The sequence below is a fragment of the Mustela putorius genome, unplaced genomic scaffold (assembly GCF_011764305.1).
Source record: "Mustela putorius furo isolate JIRA1106 unplaced genomic scaffold, ASM1176430v1.1 tig00003834_pilon_pilon_pilon, whole genome shotgun sequence".
Taxonomy (NCBI): Eukaryota; Metazoa; Chordata; class Mammalia; order Carnivora; family Mustelidae; genus Mustela; species Mustela putorius.
The window spans coordinates 34,494,825-34,517,166 of record NW_025421987.1 but is presented as its reverse complement, the minus strand read 5'-3'; the positions used below and the strand labels follow the sequence as shown (position 1 = coordinate 34,517,166).

General features: G+C 37.1%; 1 protein-coding gene and 1 pseudogene across 14 annotated transcripts in view; both read right to left on the bottom strand.

Moving 5' to 3' along the window:
- Positions 1-1,714: 1,714 nt before the first annotated feature.
- On the bottom strand, positions 1,715-12,520 carry LOC123394307 (annotated as a pseudogene).
- Positions 12,521-13,386: 866 nt separating this feature from the next.
- DZIP3 (DAZ interacting zinc finger protein 3) overlaps positions 13,387-22,342 on the bottom strand; it is a 108,873-nt gene continuing 99,917 nt past the window's right edge. For 10 of the 14 annotated variants that reach the window (XM_045088315.1, XM_045088312.1, XM_045088316.1 and 7 more), the window contains 6 exons: positions 21,951-22,076; positions 19,281-19,420; positions 17,660-17,780; positions 17,053-17,196; positions 16,864-16,965; positions 15,159-15,644 (listed from right to left, as the gene is read on the bottom strand). In XM_045088315.1, coding sequence (XP_044944250.1) covers positions 15,519-15,644; positions 16,864-16,965; positions 17,053-17,196; positions 17,660-17,780; positions 19,281-19,420; positions 21,951-22,076 — 759 coding nt within the window. In that variant the 3' untranslated portion in view covers positions 15,159-15,518. The other 4 variants (XM_045088319.1, XM_045088320.1, XM_004769131.3 and 1 more) reach the window with 3 other exon arrangements.

Sequence of the window (22,342 nt, the reverse complement as noted above, 5' to 3'; positions counted from 1 at the left end):
GCTTAAGTTCTGATCTCAGGGTCTTGAGTTCAAGCCCTGCATTAGGCTCCATGCCTAGCATTAAAAAAGAGGTAGGGGCAGTTTGATGTCAGGAATCTAGATTAGGATCATGGCCCTACTACTTAATAGTTGTGCAACTTGTGTAAACCACTTTCTCAGTATTCTGGTCTCCTAAGTGGAAATGGCATCTTTCCTATATACCCTTAAAATTTTTAGTTTCCTAGATCATTGTCTGTTTCTCAACTTAGATAGACAGTATTAAAAAGTATAAAAGTTCATGTAATTCAAATGAATCAATCAAATGTTATAGGGTATAATAATTTATGTAACAAAATTACTTTTTAACATTCTATTGCTATGTAAAACTGGAAGTAGAAGTAATGGTTACATTCTCTTCTCCCTTCATATCTTTTAAGAGAATTTCAACATTTTTTCTATTGAAATATATTTGACATATAACATTAGTTTCAGTCATACAATGTAATGATTTGATATTTGTACATTTTATGAAATGGTCATCACAATAAGGCTAATTAACATGTCATACTTCATAGCTACGAATTTTTACTTGTGAATTCTACTCTCTTAGCAACTTACTAATATGTAATGCAGTTTAACTATAGTCATCATGCTATACATTACATCCCCATGACTTATTTTGTAATGAAATTCATACCTTTTGACAACCTTCACCCATTTTGACACCCCCCATGCCATACACACATACTAGTACCAGTCTGTTCTCTGTAGCTATGTGTTTGTTTGTTGGCTGGTTGGTTGTTTTTTTTTAAGATTCCACGTAGAAGAGAGATATACAGTATTTGTCTTTCTCTAATTTCATAGCATGATACCTTCAAGGTCCATTTATTTTGCTACATGTGCCAAAACTTCATTCTTTTTAATAGCTAAGTATTTTTGTGTGTGTGTGTGTGTGTGTGTGTATCCTCTCATCTTTATTCGTTCATCCATTGGTGGACACTTAGGTTGTTTCCATAAATAACACTTCGATGAATATGGGATGCATATATCTTTTCGAATCAGTGTTTTCATTTTCTTAAGATAAATACCCAAAGTGGAATTGCTGGATCATATGGTAGTTCTACTTTGAATTTTTTGAAGAACTTTCACACTGTTTTCCATAGTGGTTGTACCAATTTACATTTCTACCAATAGTGTACAGAGTTTTCTTAATCTCTACATGAATGCCAGCACTTGTTATTTCTTATCTTTTTGATACTAGCTATTCCTACATGTGTGAAATATCTCACTGTGATTCTGATTTGCATTTCCCTGCTGATTAGTGATATTGACCATATCTTTATGTACCTGTTGGATATCTATATGTCTTGTTTCAAAAAGTGTCTGTTCAGATTCTCTGCCAATTTTTAATTGTTATTTTTTGTTGTTTTGAGTTGTAGAAGTTCTTTATATGTTTTGGATAGTAGTTCCGTAGCAGATATGTGATTTTCAAATATCTTCTCCCATTCAGTTTGTTGCCTTTTCATTATGTTGATGGTTTCCCTTGCTCTGCAGAAGATTTCTGGTTTGATATACTCCCACTTGTTTTTACTTTTGTTGCCTTTGCTTTTGGTGTCAGAAAAAAAGGTTCATTGATAAAATCAGTGTCAAGGGGCTTATTGCCTTTGTTTTCTTAGGGTGTTTTGGTTTCAGGTCTTCAAGTCTTTAATAATTTTGAGTTAATTTTTGTGTGATGTAAGGTATGTGTGCATGTGTCTGTGCACACATGCATATGTGTAAGAAAACTTTTTTTTTTTTTTTTTGAGTGGGGCCTGGGGATTGAAAATAAGTCCCTTTGGGCTTTCAGACTCTTGGTGGTGATTTTGTCCTTTTCAAAAGGGTAAATGTGAACAATGACTCCCATGCCTCACATTGCATCCTGGTCCACACATTCAGCATGACTTGTGATATGGTTTCAAGCAAGTGCTCTGGATTCATGTTTGACTCCATTCGTTTACTGCACATGCTGCTGTCCACAAAGTTGTCAGTCACCATGGGGTAGCTGATGAGATGTAGAGAGCAATGAAGGGATATTTGGGACCAACCCAAGGTGTAGTATTGGCCAACTGTTTCTCAGAGGAGGTTAACCACTATACTCATGAGGATATAAGGCTTGATCTGCCAACCATATCTTAGCTCATACAGGTTCATCCAGAACTTGAGGCGCTGGGCAGTAGTCTGGACATTGATGGTGAGTCCAGCCAGTCTGATATATAGCCAGTCAGGCATGAGAAAGCTCTTCTGGAATGCTGTGGTCACCACCTGGGCCTGGAATTAGGACTAATAGTTATATTAGTTTTATTTGTCTTATTATTTTTTGAGGTATAATTAACACACAATGTTATATTTAGTTTCAGGTGTACAAGATTGATTCAAGAATTCAAGAATTCTACACATGATACCCACTGTGATTGTTGCAGTCACTGTCACCATACAATGTTATTACAATATTACAATTGTAGTTTACTGTCTTGTTAAATTTGGCCATTCTAACTGGTATAAAGTGGTATTTCCATGTGGTTTTGATTTGAATCTGCCTGATGGCTAATGATGATGAACATTTTTTTTCATGTGTATGTTAGCCATTTGTATGCTTTCTTTGTTCATGTCTTTTGCCCATTTTTTAAAAATTTTTTCAATTGATTTATTTTCAGAAAAACAGTATTCATTATTTTTTCACCACACCCAGTACTCCATGCAATCCGTGCCCTCTATAATACCCACCACCTGGTACCCCAATCTCCCACCCCCACGCCACTTCAAAACTCTCAGATTGTTTTTCAGAGTCCATAGTCTCTCATGATTCACCTCCCCTTCCAATTTACCCCGACTCCCTTCTCCTAACACCCCTTGTCTTCCATGATATTTGTTATGCTCCACAAATAAGTGAAACCATATGACAATTGACTATCTCTGCTTGACTTATTTCACTCAGCATAATCTCTTCTAGTCCCGTCCATGTTGCTACAAAAGTTGGGTATTTGTCCTTTCTGATGGAGGCATAATACTCCATAGTGTATATGGACCACATCTTCTTTATCCATTCGTCCGTTGAAGGGCATCTTGGTTCTTTCCATAGTTTGGCGACCGTGGCCATTGCTGCTATAAACATTGGGGTACAGATGGCCCTTCTTTTCACTACATCTGTATCTTTGGAGTAAATACCCAGTAGTGCAATTGCAGGGTCATAGGGAAGTTCTATTTTTAATTTCTTGAGGAATCTCCACACTGTTCTCCAAAGAGGCTGCACCAACTTGCATTCCCACAAACAGTGTAAGAGGGTTCCCCTTTCACCACATCCTCTCCAACACATGTTGTTTCCCATTTTTTGACATGATTATCTGTTTTGTGTGTGTTGAGTTTGAGGAGTTCTTTATAGATCTTGATATCAGCCCTTTGTTTGTAGTGTCATTTGAGAATATCTTCTTCCATTCCGTGGGTTGCCTCTTTGTTTTGTTGACTCTTTCCTTTGCTGCTGTGCAGAAGCTTTTGATCTTGATGAAATCCCAAAAGTTCATTTTTGCTTTTGTTTCCTTTGCCTTTAGAGACATGTCTTAAAGAAGTTGCTGTGGTTGATGTCGAAGAGGTTACTGCCTATATTCTCCTCTAGGATTCTGATAGATTGCTGTCTCACCTTGAAGTCTTTTATCCATTTCGAGTTTATCTTCGTGTATGGTGTAAGAGAATGGTCAAGTTTCATTCTTCTGTACATAGCTGTCCAATTTTGCCAGCACCATTTATTGAAGAGACTATCTTTATTCCACTGGATATTTTTTCCTGTTTTGTCGAAGATTATTTGACCATAGAGTGGAAGGTCCATATCTGGGCTCTCTACTCTGTTCTATTGGTCTATGTATCTGTTTTTGTGCCAGTACCATGCTGTCCTGGTGATCGCAGCTTTGTAGTAAAGCTTGAAATCAGGCAAATTTTGTTGTTAGTCCCAATAGTTCATTGTTGCTTTTGTTTCCTTTGCCTTAGAGAGATGTCTAGAAAATGTTGCTGAGGCTGATATCGAAGAGAAAATGCATACATTTTCTTCTACAAGTTTTATGATTTCAGGTCTCACACTTAGGTCTTTAATCTACTATGAGTTTATTTTTGTGTAGGGTATAAAGAAGTGGTCCAGTTTTTTTTTTATTTTTATTTATTTATTTATTTATTTTGCATGTAGTTGTCCAGTTTTCCCAACACCATTTATTGAAGAGACTTTTTCCCACTGTATATTCTTGCCTCCTTTGTTGTAAATTGACCATGTAAATGTGGGTTTATTTCTGGGCTCTCTGTTCTACTGATCTATGTGTCTATTTGTGTGTGTGTGTGTGTGTGTGTGTGTGTGTGTCATACTGCTTTAATTATTATAGATTCATAGCATATATCTTGAAATCTAGGATTGTGATCTCTCTAGCATTGTTCTCTCTCAAGATTGCTTTGGCTATTTGGGGGTCTTTTTTGGTTTCATACAAATTTTAGTAGTATTTTGGTTCTGTGGAAAATCCTGTTGGTTTCTTCTCAAGGTTGCAATTGCTTTGGGTATTATTGATATTTTAGCAATACAAATTCTTTTAATCCATTATTATGGGATATATTTCCATTTGTGCCATCTTCAGTTTTTTTTTTTTTTTCCCCATCAATGTTTTATGATTTTGAGAGTACAGGTCTTTTACTTCCTTGGTTAAATATATTCCTAGGTATTGTATTCTTTTTGATGTAATTACAAATGGGATTATTTTCTCAATTTCTTTTTCTGCTATGATTCTGTATGTTGATTTTGTATTCTGCAAATTTACTGAATCAACTTATTCTCATTTTTAATTTTTTTCCTTTATGCTGTTCAGCTTGGTTGCTTTTGATTTTCCTGTCTTCCAGAATCCTGATTCATTCCTCTGCATACTCTAATCTGCTGTTATTCCCTCTAGTGCAGTTTTAATTTGTTGTTGAATTCATCTCTTACTTTCTCATTTTCTACTTGCTGAAGTTCTTACTGAGTATAAACATTTTTAAGTCCATTGACTATGACCATTTATGACCATTACTTTGCACTCTTTATCAGGAATATTGCTTTAAAAATTTTTTTATTTTTATTTATTAATTTATTTATTTTCAATTTTGCAGATCTTTTATTTCTTTTCTACTGGGAAAACTTTTCAAAACTTTTATGAGCCTATAAACCTCCAACATTAAAACAGTACAAAAACAACTGAGATAATAAAATTAAAATAAAATTAACACTTTCTACAGCTGAATACAATAGTAGTGTTTCGTGCAGATTTTTTAGCTGGATTGAGTTGCTAAGGAGTTTTTTTTTTTTTTTAGGTTTTTAACTCATTTTTTAATTTTTTAAATTTTATTTTTCATTTCTTTTCAGCATAACAGTATTCATTGTTTCTGCACCACACCCAGTGCTCCGTGCAATATGTGCCCTCCTTAATACCAACCACCTGGCTCCCCTTCAAAACCTTCAGGTTGTTTTTTGGAGTCCATAGTCTCTCATGGTTCACCTCCCCTTCCAATTTCCCTCAACTCCCTTCTCCTCTCCATCTCCCCATGTCTTCCATGTTATTTGTTATGCTCCACAAATAAGTGAAACCATATGATAATTGACTCTCTCTGTTTGACTTATTTCACTCAGCACAATCTCTTCCAGTCCTGTCCATGTTGCTACAAAAGTTGGGTATTCATCCTTTCTGATGGAGGCATAATACTCCATAAAAATTTTTTTTAATTATGTTCAGCTACCAACATATAGTACATCATTTGTTTTTGATGTAGTGTTCAATGATTCACTAGTTGCCTATAAGACCCAGTGCTTTTGATTTTTATTAAGTCTCAAAAGTTTATTTTCGCTTTTGTTTCCTTTGTCTTTGGAGACATATCTTGAAAGAAGTTGCTGTGGCTGATATCGAAGAGATTATTGCCTATGTTCTCCTCTAGGATTCTGATGGATTCCTGTCTCACGTTGAGGTCTTTTATCCATTTTGAGTTTATCTTTGTGTACGGTGTAAGAGAATGGTCGAGTTTCATTCTTCTGCATATAGCTGTCCAGTTTTCCCAGCACCATTTGTTGAAGAGACTATCTTTTTTCCACTGTATATTTTTTCCTGTTTTGCCGAAGATTAATTGACCATACTGTTGAGGGTCCATATCTGGGCTCTCTACTCTGTTCCACTGGTCTATGTGTCTGTTTTTATGCCAGTACCATGCTGTCTTGGTGATCACAGCTTTGTAATAAAGCTTGAAATCAGGTAACGTGATGCCCCCAGTTTTATTTTTGTTTTTCAACATTTCCTTAGTGATTCAGGGTCTCTTCTGATTCCATATAAATTTTTGGATTATTTGCTCCAGCTCTTTGAAGAATACTGGTGGAATTTTGATTGGAATGGCATTAAAAGTATAGATTGCTCTAGGCAGTATAGACATTTTAACAATGTTTATTCTTCTGATCCAAGAGCATGGAATGGTCTTCCATCTTTTTGTGTTTTCTTCAATTTCTTTCATGAGTGTTCTGTAGATCCTCGAGTACAGATCCTTTACCTCTTTGGTTAGGTTTATTCCCCGGTATCTTATGGTTTTTGGTGCTATAGTGAATGGAATTGATTCTCTAATTTCCCTTTCTGTATTTTCATCATTAGTGTATAAGAAAGCCACTGATTTCTGTACATTGACTTTGTATCCTGCCATGTTGCTGAATTGCTGTATGAGTTCTAGTAGTTTGGAGGTGGAGTCTTTTGGGTTTTCCATATAAAGAATCATGTCATCTGTGAAGAGAGAGAGTTTGACTTCTTCATTGCCAATTTGGATACCTTTTATTTCTCTTTATTGTCTGATTGCTGTTGCTAGGACTGCTAATACTATGTTGAACAAGAGTGGTGAAAGTGGGCATCCTTGTCTTGTTCCTGATCTCAACAGGAAGGATGCAAGCTTTTTCCCATTGAGGATGATATTTGCTGTGGGTCTTTCATAGATAGATTTGATCCCTATACTTTGAAGCATTTTAATCAGGAACGAATGCTGGATTTTGTCAAATGATTTTTCTGCATCAAGTGAGAGAACCATGTGGTTCTTCTCTTTTCTCATATTAATTTGTTCTATCACATTGATTGATTTGCAAATGTTGAACCATCCTTGTAGCCCAGGGATGAATCCCACCTGGTCATGGTGGATAATCTTTTTAATGTGCTATTGGATCCTGTTTGCTAGGATCTTGTTGAGAATCTTAGCATCCATATTCATCAGTGATATTGGTCTGAAATTCTCCTTTCTGGTAGGGTCTTTGCCTGGTTTGGGGATCAGGGTAATGCTGGCTTCATAGAAAGAGTCAGGAAGTTTTCCTTCGGCTTCAATTTTTTGAAACAACTTCAGGAGAATAGGTGTTATTTCTTCTTTCAAAGTTTGGTAGAATTCCCCAGGGAATCCGTCAGGTCCTGGGCTCTTGTTTTTTTGGGAGGTTTTTGATCACTGCTTCAATCTCGTTACTAGATATCGGTCTATTCAGGTTGTCAATTTCTTCCTGGTTCAATTTTTGGAAATGCATCTATTTCATCTATGTTGCTAAGCTTATTGGCATATAACTGTTGATAATAACTTCTGATGATTGTTTCTACTTCCTTGGTGTTAGTTGTGATCTCTCCCTTTTCATTCATAATTTTATTAATTTGGGATTTCTCTCTTTTCTTTTGGATTAGTGTGGCCAATGGTTTATCGATCTTATTGATTCTTTCAAAAAACCAGCTTCTAGTTTCATTGATACGTTCTACTGTATCTCTGGCTTCTACCTCATTGATCTCAACTCTAATCTTGATTATTTCCCTTCTTATGTGTGGAGTTGATTTGTTGTTGATTCTCCAGTTCTTTAAGGTGTAGAGACAACTGCTGTGTTCATCAAAATCAAAAGCTTCTGCACAGCAAAGGAAACAGTAAAAAACAAACAAACAAACAAAAAAAAACAAAGAGGCAACCCATGGAATGGGAGAAGATATTTGCAAATGACAGTACAGACAAAAGGTTGATATCCAGGATCTATAATGAACTCCTCAAACTCAACACACATAAAACAGACAATCATATCAAAAAATGGGCAGAAGATATGAAAAGAGATTTCTCCAATGAAGGCATACAAATGGCTATCAGACACATGAAAAAATGTTCATCATCACTAGCCATCAGGGAGATTCAAATTAAAACCACATTGAGATATCACCTTACACCAGTTAGAATGGCCAAATTAACAAGACAGGAAACAACATGTGTTGGAGGGGATGTGGAGAAAGGGGAACCCTCTTACACTGTTGGTGGGAATGCAAGTTGGTGCAGCCTCTGTGGAGAACAGAATCTCAGAGAATCTTGAGATTCCTCAAGAAATTAAAAATAGGGGTGCCTGAGTGGCTCAGTGGGTTAAGCTGCTGCCTTCGGCTCAGGTCATGATCTGAGGGTCCTGGAATCGAGTCCCGTATCGGGTTCTCTGCTCTGCGGGGAGCCTGCTTCCTCCTCTCTCTCTCTCTGCCTGCCTCTCTGTCTACTTGTGATCTCTCTATGTCAAATGAATAAATAAAATCTTTAAAAAAAAAAAGAAATTAAAAATAGAACTTCCCTATGATCCTGCAATTGCACTCCTAGGTATTTACCCCAAAGATACAGGGTCGTGAAAAGAAGGGCCATCTGTATCCCAATGTTTATAGCAGCAATGGCCATGGTCGCCAAACTGTGGAAAGAACCATGATGCCCTTCAACAGGGACAAATGGATAAGGAAGATGTGGTCCATATATACTGTGGAGTATTATGCCTCCATCAGAAAGGACAAATACCCAACTTTTGTAGCAACATGGACAGGACTGGAAGAGATTATGCTGAGTGAAATAAGTCAAGCAGAGAGAGTCAATTATCATATGGTTTCACTTATTTGTGGAGCATAACAAATAGCATGGAGGACAAGCGGAGTTAGAGAGGAGAAGGGAGTTGGGAGAAATTGGAAGGGGAGGTGAACCATGAGACTATAGACTCTGAAAAACAATCTGAAGGGTTTGAAGTGGCGTGGGGGTGGGAGATTGGGGTACCAGGTGGTGGGTATTATAGAGGGCACGGATTGCATGGAGCACTGGGTATGCGAAAAAATAATGAATACTGTTATGCTGAAAACACACACAAAACACCCAGTGCTCATCACGTGTGGCCTCCTTAATACCCATCCCTATGTTACCCCATCACATCATCTCCCTCCCCTCCACAACCCTCAGTTTGTTTCCTGGAGTCCAGAGTCTCACATGGTTCATCTCCCCCTTTGATTCCCCCCCTCAATTTTCACTCCTTCCCCTAAAGTCCTCTGTGCTAGTCTTTTTTTTTTTCTCAACTTTGTGAAATTATAGCTTTATTTATTTTTTATTATTTTAGTCACCATACTGTATTGTCATTAGTTTTTGATGTAGTGTTCCAAGATTCATTATTTACATATAATACCCAGTTCTCTGGGCAATACGTGCCCTCCCTAATACCCATATTGCTTATCTCAGTAACATTTTGTTCTTTTCTCCATTGTCTTGTTTTTTCAGCTGGCACATATTCCTCTGTCTCATTTTGCTTAACTTTGTTTCTATGTATTAGGTCATCTCCATCTCCTTGTCTTGAAGGTAGTGTCCTTGTGTAGAAGAGGTCCTGTGTTCCTAATTATCCCCAATCATTAGAACCAGGCACAGCAGTGGTGTCTCTTATGTGGGCTGCTTTTGCGGCTAATCCACTTTATCTCAGCCTGTTGCAATGAACCAATGACTGCTGTGGGCACACTGGGCAGGGTTTGGTGCCTGTACTGATGAGAGGCCTCTTAAGGCCACCATGTTGGATAGGGTTGGCAGTCAGGGTGGCTGGCTGCAGTTAGCCTCTCTGCCAGTTGCAGGCACACCAAAAGGCAGGGCTTGCTCCCCGTAAGGCCAACTGAGAGGCTTTCATTGGTGGGTTGCGGTCAGATTAAGCAGCTGCAGTTAGCCTCTGCCACAGCTACAAGTGTAAAAGTGGTGAGTTTGCTTCCTGTGCAGCCAGCTAAGAGGATCAGTTGGTGAAACTGGGCACACTGGTTTGTGGGGTTATCTCCCCAACTCCTCAAGGCAGGAGTCACTTTTTGGAGTATTGCTGATCCTGGTCAGTGGGGATTACAGGGTGTGAGATGCCTACTGAGGCAGGTGGATTAGATGAGGTGAATCTATAGGGAAACCCGATGGCAGGGTGGGCAGTGTGGTGAAGAGAGGTGGAAAGTGTTAACACTGGCTCACACAAGTGTGAATTTCCTGGCTGGAGAAGAGAAAGGTGCCTGCCAGGTTTTTTTTTTGTTGTTGTCATTGTTGTTGTTGTTTTTCCCTGGCAAAATCCCATGAGGATCCCTGTCCTTCCAGTGCACATTCTGAAATTAGTAATTTAATCTCCTTTACGTATACCCAAGGCTCTTTTCAAATGCAGCTTTTCTGCTGTCTTAGGTGAGTTATTAAGCTAGTTCTTTATGGGCAGAGAATCAGTTTCCTTGCACCTCTGCTCTCCGAGACTTAAGGTGGCTAATTTTAAAAGTATGCTAAGCCCTGCTGATTTTAAAAGCTCCTGGAGTTAAACCCAACTGGTTTTTAAGACCATAGGTTATGGGCACTTGCCTTCCCAATGTGGGTCCCCTGTTCCAGGGGTGCATGGCGTGAACTCTGATTCTTTTTTCTTCTCCATGCTTGTGGTGTCCCTCCCATTTGTGGTTAGTTCACAGGGGTTTTTGGTTCCCAACCATTTTCCCACTCCTCCCATCTACCCTTTTTCATGTGGCCTCTTTACAATTGACTATGAAAGGTCTGTTCTGCCAGTCATCAAGTCATATTCAGGGGTAGTTGCATAGGTACAGCTGCTATCTTAGCAGTCTGTGGGATGAGGTGAGCTCAGGCTCCTCCTGAGAGGCTGAGAGGTAGTTGCATAGGTACAGCTGCTATCTTAGCAGTCTGTGGGATGAGGTGAGCTCAGGCTCCTCCTCCTCCTCTACCATCTTCCCTGAATTTTTTCTCCTCCATTAATTTTAATAAGAGTAGTTGAAGATAAAAGAACTTTTAGGATTTTATCAAGAAGTGAATTCCAACATGTTGAATGGCTAATGGAAGGTTTGCTACTGTGGAAATGAAGACTAATAAACGTTCATTTAAGAACACTAACTCTGTCAGGCAAGTAGTCTTTTGCCCCATTTTACAAAAGTTTTGATTGGTAAAAGTAGTTCATGATTTCACAACATTCCAAAGATGGGGGTTCAACAATTCAAACATAGATCTGCCCGAGAAAGCCACTTTCTTCTACACCAACAGTTTTCAAATTTTAGCATGCTTCAGAATACCTGGCATGCTCATTCCAAATGTAGATACCCAAACAGCTTCTTGGAATATGTATTGTTTATAAACAGAGCAGGTAAATGTGATGTGGTCCAAGATCCATACTTAACAGGAGTCCATTAACTGAAAACCTGCCTACCATTATTAACTATTTGTTATTTTCATCTGGCTATACATCATATTCCTTAGCTACTGTAGTTCTAGAAGTCTTACCCAAGAGGCCATATGATTGATAAGGCATCTCAGGAAACTTTTATAAATGTAGAGAATTCTTACTAAATTTGAATCTGGTAAAAATATTAAGCTCATCTTCCCTGAATTAACTGTAAGATATAATTCATCATCAAGACTGGGGCACTGCTGTGAGAGGGGGCACTATTATGTCAAAACAATAGGCATTAATTGGAACCACCCCAAACAAACCAAGAATCTGAAGGAAAAGTCAGTATACATTTTTTATATACTCAATACCATGTTCCTACTCCAAAAATATTAGTAGGTTTAGAAACTGTTTCATTTTTGGGGTACCTGGGTGGCTCAGTGGGTTAAAGCTTCTGCCTTCAGCTCAGGTCATGATCTTAGGGTCCTGGGATTGAACCCCACATCAGGTTCTCTGCTCAGCGGGGATCCTGCTTCCCTTCCTCTCTCTCTCTCTGCCTACTTGTGATCTCTGTCTATCAAATAAATAAATAAATAAAATCTTTAAAAAAAAAAAGAACCTGTTTCATTTTATTTTGACAAGTATTTACAAGAAGAAAAAAACTACTTTTCTTGTTTGCAGAAAGTCAATCCAAAATGGAGATATGTGTCGCTCTCACCAGCAAGAACGACCAGGAGACCTCAGCGAAGCAAGCTTTATTTCTGCGTAGCTGTTGGGATTCCCCCCCCCCCCCCCTGCATGTCTATATATACCAAGGTTGCACAACCAATCACTCGCAGCCACATAGATACAAAATCCTAAGTTCCGCCTACTGGCTCGCATCCAGCCGCCATCTTAACGGCGGCGTGTTTACTTTCCGGCACCGAAAAAGTCCTGCGGCGCCCAGGCCCCCCCTCCCCCCCGCGGGCCCAGCCGGAGCAGCTCCGCACCATCCCCACCCTGAGGCAGCGACGGTTTGAGGCAGCAGTGGCCCAGGCACCGAGCGGGCACTGCGGAGCCCAGAAGCATCACCGCGCATGCGCTACAAGCCGCTAGGGCACCGACAGATATGGCTCCTAGCTACTAGAAGAGAATACTAGCTAAGGGACAGAACATCTGCATTAAAATCCCAAAATGCCACTCTGTGGTTATAACCTTTTTCTTACTTGGGCCTTAGTTTTATCATCCTTTAAGGAACATCCACTAAACATGCACTTTAGAATTGTCAGTGGATCAAATGAGGTAACAAACACATTTGAAATAATCTCATAATAGCTGGAAAGTATTATACATATATATGGACAAAAAAATTTGAGGGAAAACATTACAAGATATATCCTTTTACAATATCTGCAATAATATCACTAGATGTTTATAGATTGTTTTTGGTATAAATATTGCCTCGTTGCATTTCTGGGAAGGATGGGGTTCTAGATTTGTCAGCAGCCACAGAATTGACAGTGAGTATTGTTTGCACATCAATAAGAAATAAAACAATCCCATTATCTTTAGTAGCTGCAGAATTGGACATCACTTTCAAAAGTACAATCCTACTACCTTCTCACTACATATCAGCTACTGTGTTGAGTCCTCAGGCCCTGTCCTTAGGGCCAAGAACAGCAAGATCACTACCGATAAAACCTTACAGCCTGATTTTGTGTAGAAAGCATGTGATCAAGTGCCAGGACCTTAAAGAATTAGGACTGGCCCAGCCACTAATTGACTATGTGATCTTAGGCATGATGTACTTATGAGGGACAGTCTAGTGGATCATTAAAGACCCCATAAGTTCTGACATTCTATGATTCTACAAGTCTCCATGACTGTCATCTTGGGTATTTTCCTACTCTTTGTCATAACAGGAAAAAAAGCAAAAAAAAACACAAACAAATATAGATGTTTTAAACAGATTTAAAATAGTTTCAGGATACATTTAAGCTTATATACAGATAAAATCTTTCCCATGTGGAAGTGAAATCATTGATGTAAACAAACTAAGAAACAATTGTTTTATAAGATAGTTTGCTGTAAGATCATGACCTCAAGATGTTAGACAAGATAATTACTGAAGGCCTTACAGTTTTTAATTTTTCAATTCTGAGAAATTCATGGCATTTTAAGTGTCTAGAAGACTGCCTTCCTTTTTGTTTTGTTTTGTTTTGGATATTTTCCTCCACATTTTCCAGTCTATTGTCATTACAGAAGAAAACATTTAGCATACAATTACAGAAATAGCAGTTTTAAATAGAGATTTAAAGTAACCTCAAGATACATTCACACTTAAATATACAGATAAAATAGAGTCAAAACACTTATTCACAGTATCATTTTCATTAGTTTATGGAAACATATGTGAACCAAATAACATCTTACATGGTAACTGAATTTAGATTTTTTTAGAGACATGTACAACACTTACAGCATTTACACAATACTATTTTCAAAATGGGTTTTTGACCTCTAAATAAGTTCCTACTGACAAGCTTTAGATAGCAGCTTAGCCCAGTAAATGTTAACTTTGTCATAAGAAGCATATACATACAAATAGTACCCCATACCCTGCAGCATGACAAAGTGAAATTAAGAAACTTTTAAGGCAGAAAAAAAATTCTTCAAGTATAAGATCCAATGACAATGTTCACAAATGAACATAATATCTCAATTATTCAACTGAGCAAGTGACTTAATTTATATATTAACTCATTTCAATTTCCTGATTTGATTCTGGGAATATTTATGCTACACGTACTGTGCAAGGCATTGAGAACACATAGGAGGATCAGACACGGTCCCAGTGGCGTACTGGCAAATGTTTAACAGCAAGTTCTTGGAAAAAGAAACCCTGACTTATAACATTTACAAATTTCTATGGTGTAAATACTGCTACTATGCAGATTTCAAGCTATGAACAATTTGATCACTGGCTCACAAAATTCTTGAAACTTCAACAGTCATTTTTCACAAACTATTATTAGCTAAGCTCCAACACACCACTGTATGGTCCACACCCTCAGGTAGCTCATAATCTCTTCATGGGCACATATTTAGAGGCCGTATTTAGAAGGGAAGATAGGGATGAAGTTTAAATAATTCAGTTGTGTACTTTGTAAGCAGTTTAAAAAGTTAAAAGAAAAAATAAAATCTGCAATGTTCCTGTTTGCTATTCTACTTTTCCTCTTAAATTGACTTCAGGAAATTAAGATGTAGCATATATTGTGAGACAATAAAGGATACGTGGAATAAGAAGGAAAAAGACAAAAACATCATAAGGTACGTGCTAACAATGATGTTTACATTGGAAGAAAATGCTTACTAATATAAGGGCAAACGTAATGTAACTTTTAAAGTTTTATCCCTTTCAGTTCAGCTCTAAGTCCTGAAAATGGGTCCTATCCTCTTTGGCTGTAGCTCTGATGAGATTAACTAGCTTCTTTTTGTACAAAGCGCACACTGCTTCACACCACTCACACTGTCAGCTCATAATAAAAGGCAAAACTAAATTCTGGAATCTGATAACTGAACTTCCTTTGCATAATCATCCCCTTGGATCAGATCTTTGGCAAGTGCCGGCTGGGGTGACCCAGAAATTCTTCTGGTAACAAAACATGGAGCCTGCAGGTTGGGCATGTCCCCTGTTGCATCAGCCAAGGTCTAATGCACTAAGGAGCAAAAATATTCATGTCAGTCTCTCTGATTTAGCCTAGAAGAGGCAACTTTTACGTATATAATCAGTTACTTTCTAGTAAATTGCCAAGCCAACTACTCAGTAATGGCACCTTCTCTGTGATTCACTGAGTAATATAGCTGGTAACAGCACAACACCTTTCAGCAAGTTCATTGGATTAGGATCCTTTCCCCAGCCCTAATTTTCAGGATGACTTAGCAATTCTTCCTAACAAGAAGGCTAGGAAGTCTGCTACATATTTTTCTTCTACTTTATTATATATTGTTCTCATGTATAATCTAGAAAAAAATAACATAGAAAAGTCACCAATGCCCTGTATTAAGTGCCTATGGTGTTTTGAAGTTAAAATCCCCAGATAATAGATATACTTTTCAGATGGCTCTTTGATGACAATGATAGTACTCTTGGGCTATGAGCTGTTATGTCATTTGCTTGAATACTAACTCTCCCAAAACAAATCCATTTTACCTGTATAAATAATGAGAGCGAGATAAGATGAGAGAGGATTGAGAATAGGTCTATATATTAGGGCCGCTAACTGTAACCCTAAAAGGTAACCTGAATCGGTTAGCTGCTTTCTATTCTATGGGCAATGGCAAAAATTGTAAGTTTCATGAACCAACTTCAAATGACTAAGTATCTTTCTTGATATTTTAGGATTAGCCATTCTGTGTCTATTTCTTCATATAAGAATAGATAGAAAATATAATTCTGTAGTAGGTATCACATATCTTTGAAATTGCATTTTACAGATATAGTTTGAATGAGCTGGCCACTATTCATTTCGTGAGACTTTCTTATGTAAGATTATCTTTTCCTGGGTCAAATTACATCTTTGCACCAGAAGACTTGGATCATAAATTGTGTATCAATACCATTTGCACAGCAACAACACCAGGACTTAAAAATGCCAAGAATCAACAAAAGATATGCCAGTCTCCTGTTTTTCTAACATCAAAACTGAAACCTGAGCATCTAAAGAGCAAACACAAGAGCCCAGACAGCCAGTTAAGGCAAATTTTATGCTTTGTAATGGTAGGGTGCCATCAGTACATGGAGACAAAGGACACTATCCATTATTTATAGCAAATCAGGATGAAGTGACACTGTTGCTAAACTGCCACTGAATTGCTCTGTCAATTAACATTCCTTCCATTTCTAGTCAAGGGAATTACTCCGTACTATTTCAATCTCATCATTGTCTCCTCTTTTCCTGTAAGGTGTATGGAGATCTGAGAAAACACAGTACAAACTGGGGCTAGGAATGGTAAAAACAGGTCTAAATATTTCTGTATGGTACTCCAATGCGCCAAGTTATAGTCTGTGGAACTCATGCTACAGTAATATCTGATGATACATGCATATGATTTCAAGTAAGGCAGCATGAATCTAGCTTAACTGATTTAACAGCAAGATATTTAAAAAGGTAGATTTCTTTAAAAAAGGAAGAAAAAAGCTAGACTTTCATTACTTATCTATTAGTACTGTTTGAATTTTCAATTGTCTAACTATATTAACCTTACTTTGAATTTTGAGGTTTCAGGATAGTTGTACAGGTCATTTTTCTACTATTTCATATACTTCTCTATATTAAACTGGCATTGAAATGATACTTAATTTTTTAACTGAAAAAAATCAGTAAAATTTAAAAGTAAGAAAATAAAAAAAGACAAGTTTAAAGAGTTACCTGAGAATGGAATTTGTGAGCACAAGGCAAAACAGAGAGGTTTTCTGGAGAGAGATTCTCATGACAGATCACACAAGGCTCCTCTTCTTCCTCCTCATCATCCTAGAGAAAATACACATAAGGTTCAACTTAGCTCGTTTTTTCCCCCTCAAATTTAAATGTACTTAGAATCAACAGTCTCAATCTCACCAAATTATTGGCTCCTTCCCATGAGGCAGGCCCTTGTGAACTGAGGGGCCTCCAGGCTGGTTTTGGGGTCTGGGCAGTATTAGACTGTGGAGGTGTGTGACTGGGGGAAACACAGTTACCATTCGGCACAGACTTTCCTTGATTCTGAAAACAATAACATTACACTTTTTTTCAGAAGTGTTTTAAAACAGGGATAATTAATAGAATGTCACAGAAAATGGGTTACAGGGATACAGTGAGAATTAGCAAAAGGGTATAAAGTCAATTAAATCCACAAGAAATCTTGAAAACAAAACATTAGCAATATTACTTGTATACTCAAAGCCAGGTAAAGAAAAAAAAAATTATGTACTCTTTAAAATTAGAAAAGAGGTCTTCCTTTAGAGTGAAAGCAACCTGGAAGAAATTTCAAGAGGGTCAGTTTTAACAGAATGATCAGGTAGTATTTCAAAAATACTTCCTATGCCATTTGTTAAGTTGAAGTTGAACTGTTAATAGACAATTTAATATAATTACAGGTTATTGATTTACAGACATGTTATAAACATAATTAAGACCACTCACTACTACCCAGAAGGGCAGGGAAGTATAGGTTTTTTGTTTTTACCTGTGCTCTCTTGGGATCAATAAATTGGGAAATCTTGTACACAATTTCATCAAATGTCAGTCCAGATAAGGACTTCCCATGAATATCCTTCAATTTCCGTAAGAAATCTGTGAGCTCCTTTCTAGGAGAGATCAAGGAAAGAGCAGTGATGATTTTTTTCCTACTGCCTTGAAGGTGTGCCCTCTACACAAAGCACAAAATCCCATTCTACGATATGTAGCAGCATATAGATGTGGCCCTTTAGAGCTGAGCTAACATCTATCTACATTTATATTATACCAAAACAAAAATCCTAAAGTTTAATATTCTTTCCAAAAAAAAAGTTTAACTGTTTTTGAAAGCTTGTATGAAAACTGAGTTTGTTACCTACTTACTTATGTAATGAGCTCTTTTATTGTGTCTCTGCTTTTAATTAGGACTAAAATACTCCTTTTTAACTATGTCACTATAGGTCTATCTCTTTTCTATGTTAATAATTGTACTTTTGTAAAACTCAAATAAAACAAAGATTGCACAACAGAAAAGCTAAAAGACACATTAAAATATTTCTAGGTTTCTTTATCATACAATTAATCAATATGTTTTTTTTTTAAGATTTTATTTATTTATTTGACAGACAGAGATCACAAGTAGGCAGAGAGGCAGGCAGAGAGAGAGAGGGAAGCAGGCTCCCTGCTGAGCAGAGAGCCCGATGCGGGACTTGATCCCAGGACCCTGAGATCATGACCTGAGCCGAAGGCAGCGGCTTAACCCACTGAGCCACCCAGGCGCCCAATCAATATGTTCTTTTTCTTCTCTTTCAGTTCTCACAGTCCCTTGACCCAAAGCCTCTGAATGTGTTTTTTGGTAGAGAGCAGAATGAAATAGTTTCTTTCCCAAATGAAGTGTCAGGTCATCAGCCTTGTAAAACTACCTTTGATTTACTATTCATTTCATACATATATATAACAACTGTATTACTTTTCTATTTTCATTAGCTATTCACTATATTTATAAAACCATAATCTAATCCTGAAGCAAAACAATATGTCCATTAAATAAAAGTATTAGGCTTTATGTGAAAATATTGGTTAAAAACTAGATTTCCTTGAATACAAAAGTAAAGAAAAAAAAACTTCATTTCTGGAGAAGAAACATTAAATATCTTTCTGCTAAAATCAGCACTGTGAAAAGCACAGTAAAATCATTGTTTCTTGCATTTAACTCTGTTCACTAACAAAACCTAAGAGCCCTTAATAACATTAAGGAAATAGAAGGGTAAAGTCTGATGTTTGGGCTTGTAGAGCATATAATCAATTTAAAATTCACTTTGGAAAGAAGTTACTAAGATAATTATTGCAGCTGGTGGCATTAAAATTGGATAGGTTTATGACTTGTTGCACTTTTAATATAGGAGCAAACCTAAATTTAAAAACCTATTCTCTCATAACTTGAGACTAATAAATTTAGTGAAGAGGTTTGGCATTTATATTGAACACTATTCGTTTAAATTTCATTTTCCTTACCAAGGCCATATTAAGATAATATATTTGTGTGTTTGTATTTGTTTCACTGTCCTAATTACGGTTATGGAAACTATAGAGTATGATCTGTACTCACAAATAAATAAAAATTAAGATACCTGGTTTGTTGTGGAAAAGCAGTTTTCAGCCTGTCTGTAATCCTCTCCCAATTCATCATGGGGGGATCACTTCCCAGACCTGCACTGGGAGACACAGTCTCTCCTACAGGTGCCGGCAGAGTCCAGGCTATACCAGTCACCTGTAAGGAGCACAGTTATAACACATCATCTTCAGTTATTAGGAAGTAACATTCCATGACAACACAGTATTTCCATACTTCAGAAAATGGGTAGAATGAAGAGGAATACTGACCTACACATTCCCCTTTTGGAGTTTTATTAACTAGCACAATAATATTTCTTATTTTTTATAATTACTTTATTTGTAAAAAGGGGATATGTGAGTTTCAGTAATTGCAAATGTATAGAAATACAGAGCATAAGGAATAACACAGAGGACATTGGGAGATGCAGAGGAGAAGTAAGTTGGAGGAAATTGGAGGGGGAGACAAACCATGAGAGACTGTGGACTCAGAAACAAACTGAGGGTTTTGGAGGGAAGGTGGGTGGGGGTTGTGTGAGCCTGGTAGTGGGTTATTGCATGGAGTACTGGTGTGGTGCATAAACAATGAATTTTGGAACACTGAAAAGAAATAAAATGGAAAAAAAAAAGAGGAAGTGTTTATTGCTGTTATTTTAAGAAACTAGATATAACTTAGTCTGCCAATAGGGGAATTATAGCATCACCAATCAATCCTTAAGAACAGATCTATATATTGGAGTATGAGATGTCCATGAAATGTTTCATTTTAAAAAGTCTGTGGTATAATATTTGTGGTCTGACTCATTTTTATATTAAATTTTTAGAAAAGATTTTTACTTATTTATTTGACACAGAGAGAGATCACAAGCAGGCAGAGAGGCAGGCAGAGAGAGAGGAGGAAGCAGGCTCCCTGCTGAGCAGAGAGCCTGTTGAGGGGCTTGATCCCAAGACCCTGAGATCATGATCTGAAGCCGGAGGCAGAGACTTAACCTGAATATATGTGCATAGAAAAAGGTCTCAAGTTATAAACAATCTGTAAACAGTGATTATTTCCTAGGATTCAGTTGCAGGGTAATTTTACTTTCTACTTGATATATTTCTATGTTATTTGCTTTTTTTTTTTAAGATTTTATTTATTTATTTAACAGAGATCACAAGTAGACAGAGAGACAGGCAGAGAGTGGGGAAAGCAGGCTCCCTGCTGAGCAGAGAGCCCACTATGGGGCTCGATCCCAGGACCCTGAGATCATGACCTGAGCTGAAGGCTGAGGCTTTAACCCACTGAGCCACCCAGGCGCCCCTGCATTTTTATAATTTTTCTAAATATGAAAGTAGTTAATGCTAAGTTTCAATTTTCAAAGGAATAAAGATGAGACTACTACTAGAATGCCTGCCCAATGTCTCATGAATGTTACAGACAAAAGTGGTGTGGAAGTTGTAGTGACATTTCCAATCCAAGAAACCATCAAAGTTTTGACATATCTTAGGGCAGTTTCTTCTTAGAAGTTTTGAGATTCTAATTAATATCAGCCAAGTGAATATTTTCACCCGATTACTAGGATAATTATAAACATGACAACTTTTACCTAACATTCTACAGGTTATTTTCAAATATAAGATTACTCATGAAAAATTAGCTATGACTAATAGCTACTGAAATAACTCATACAAAGTCTACTAAGTCAGAGGAGAACACTGCCCAGAAATCTCGGTTTGCCTCAGTATCAAGCTTTTCCCAAGGAATCAGAAAGTAGTACTAGGAGGCTGAGATACTTTAAAGTTTTCAATAAAGTTTTATATATGTAGCTCCTTATTTAATAGTGCAGGTGTAAACCACATGAGCAACACTGTGAGATCATGGGGATAAGAAGATGTGGTTATCAGTTAACATGGTAAGGCCTATACACATATTTGTTTGCAGAGGCAGCCTCTACAAAAATGAGTCCATCTGACTATATTTCAAAGGGAGAGTGTTTATAGGTACAAAAAAACTGGTGAGAATGTATTATGGAAAAGTCAAGTTAGAGAATTTTTCATTAATTATATTTAACATTAGTCTTCGAGGAGAAGATTTTTTTTTTTAAATAAATGTTGACCACCTTTGCCAAGATTACAACTAATAATCCTGGTCATTTAAAATTTCTCTATTACCTCTTCAATTTTGGATAAGGTTTATATGCCTAGTTGTAGCTAGGAAGATTCATAATTTTATAGTGTAATTTATTCCAAGATGATGCTATTTATATTGTTTTTATAGATAAAGTTGAAACACTGTCCTATTATACCTATGTGTGTCTATGTTTGTGTAAATAAATTTTTCTTTAGATTTATGGCATAATTTTCTTTGCTTTTTAATCTACCCATCAAACATGCTAAATATAAGTGATCTATTAAAAAATGTCATTTATCTTGTATTGTTGCCTATTATAGAAGCAAAATCATAAAATCCTGTAAGGATTGTCTACTATAAAAATGTATGTATCTTATATCCCAAAATGGATTATCAGTTAATGAAATGATGTATGTAATGTTCCCAGCACAGTGCCTTAAATGGAACTATTCATTCAATTATCATTCAGTTTTCCTCCCTCCACTATTATCAACACCATCACCACTAATCAAATAAATAGAAGACATTCAGTCAGGAAGTCTACTATGAAGATAAAAAACCAAAAGGAAGTCTGTACCAGAGGGGCTCTAGGCTGGCCATGCGCAGAGATGACTCCAGGGCAAACAGCAGGCATCTGAGGAACAGTGAGTATGGGTCTAAAGAAAGATTCTTTCACCAGGGGTCTTCCCAAGAACTGCTGCATCTAAAATAGAAAGGTTAAAAAAACAAAAACTTCACACACTTATAGACTTATGTAGGCAAAAATCTAAACTCAGAACAATGGCTGTTGAGGGGAAAAAACTCAATTTGAAATCTAGATACAAAACCCTAGCAGTAGAAATGGTGTTGTCATAACAATTAAATGTATGAATATTTGGAAAAGCAAAGGACTGTCAAATATACTAAAGGCCACAGAGAAGAGAAGTGAGTTCCAGTCTCACCTTCTTTCCCCCTAGCTGGGTAACCATG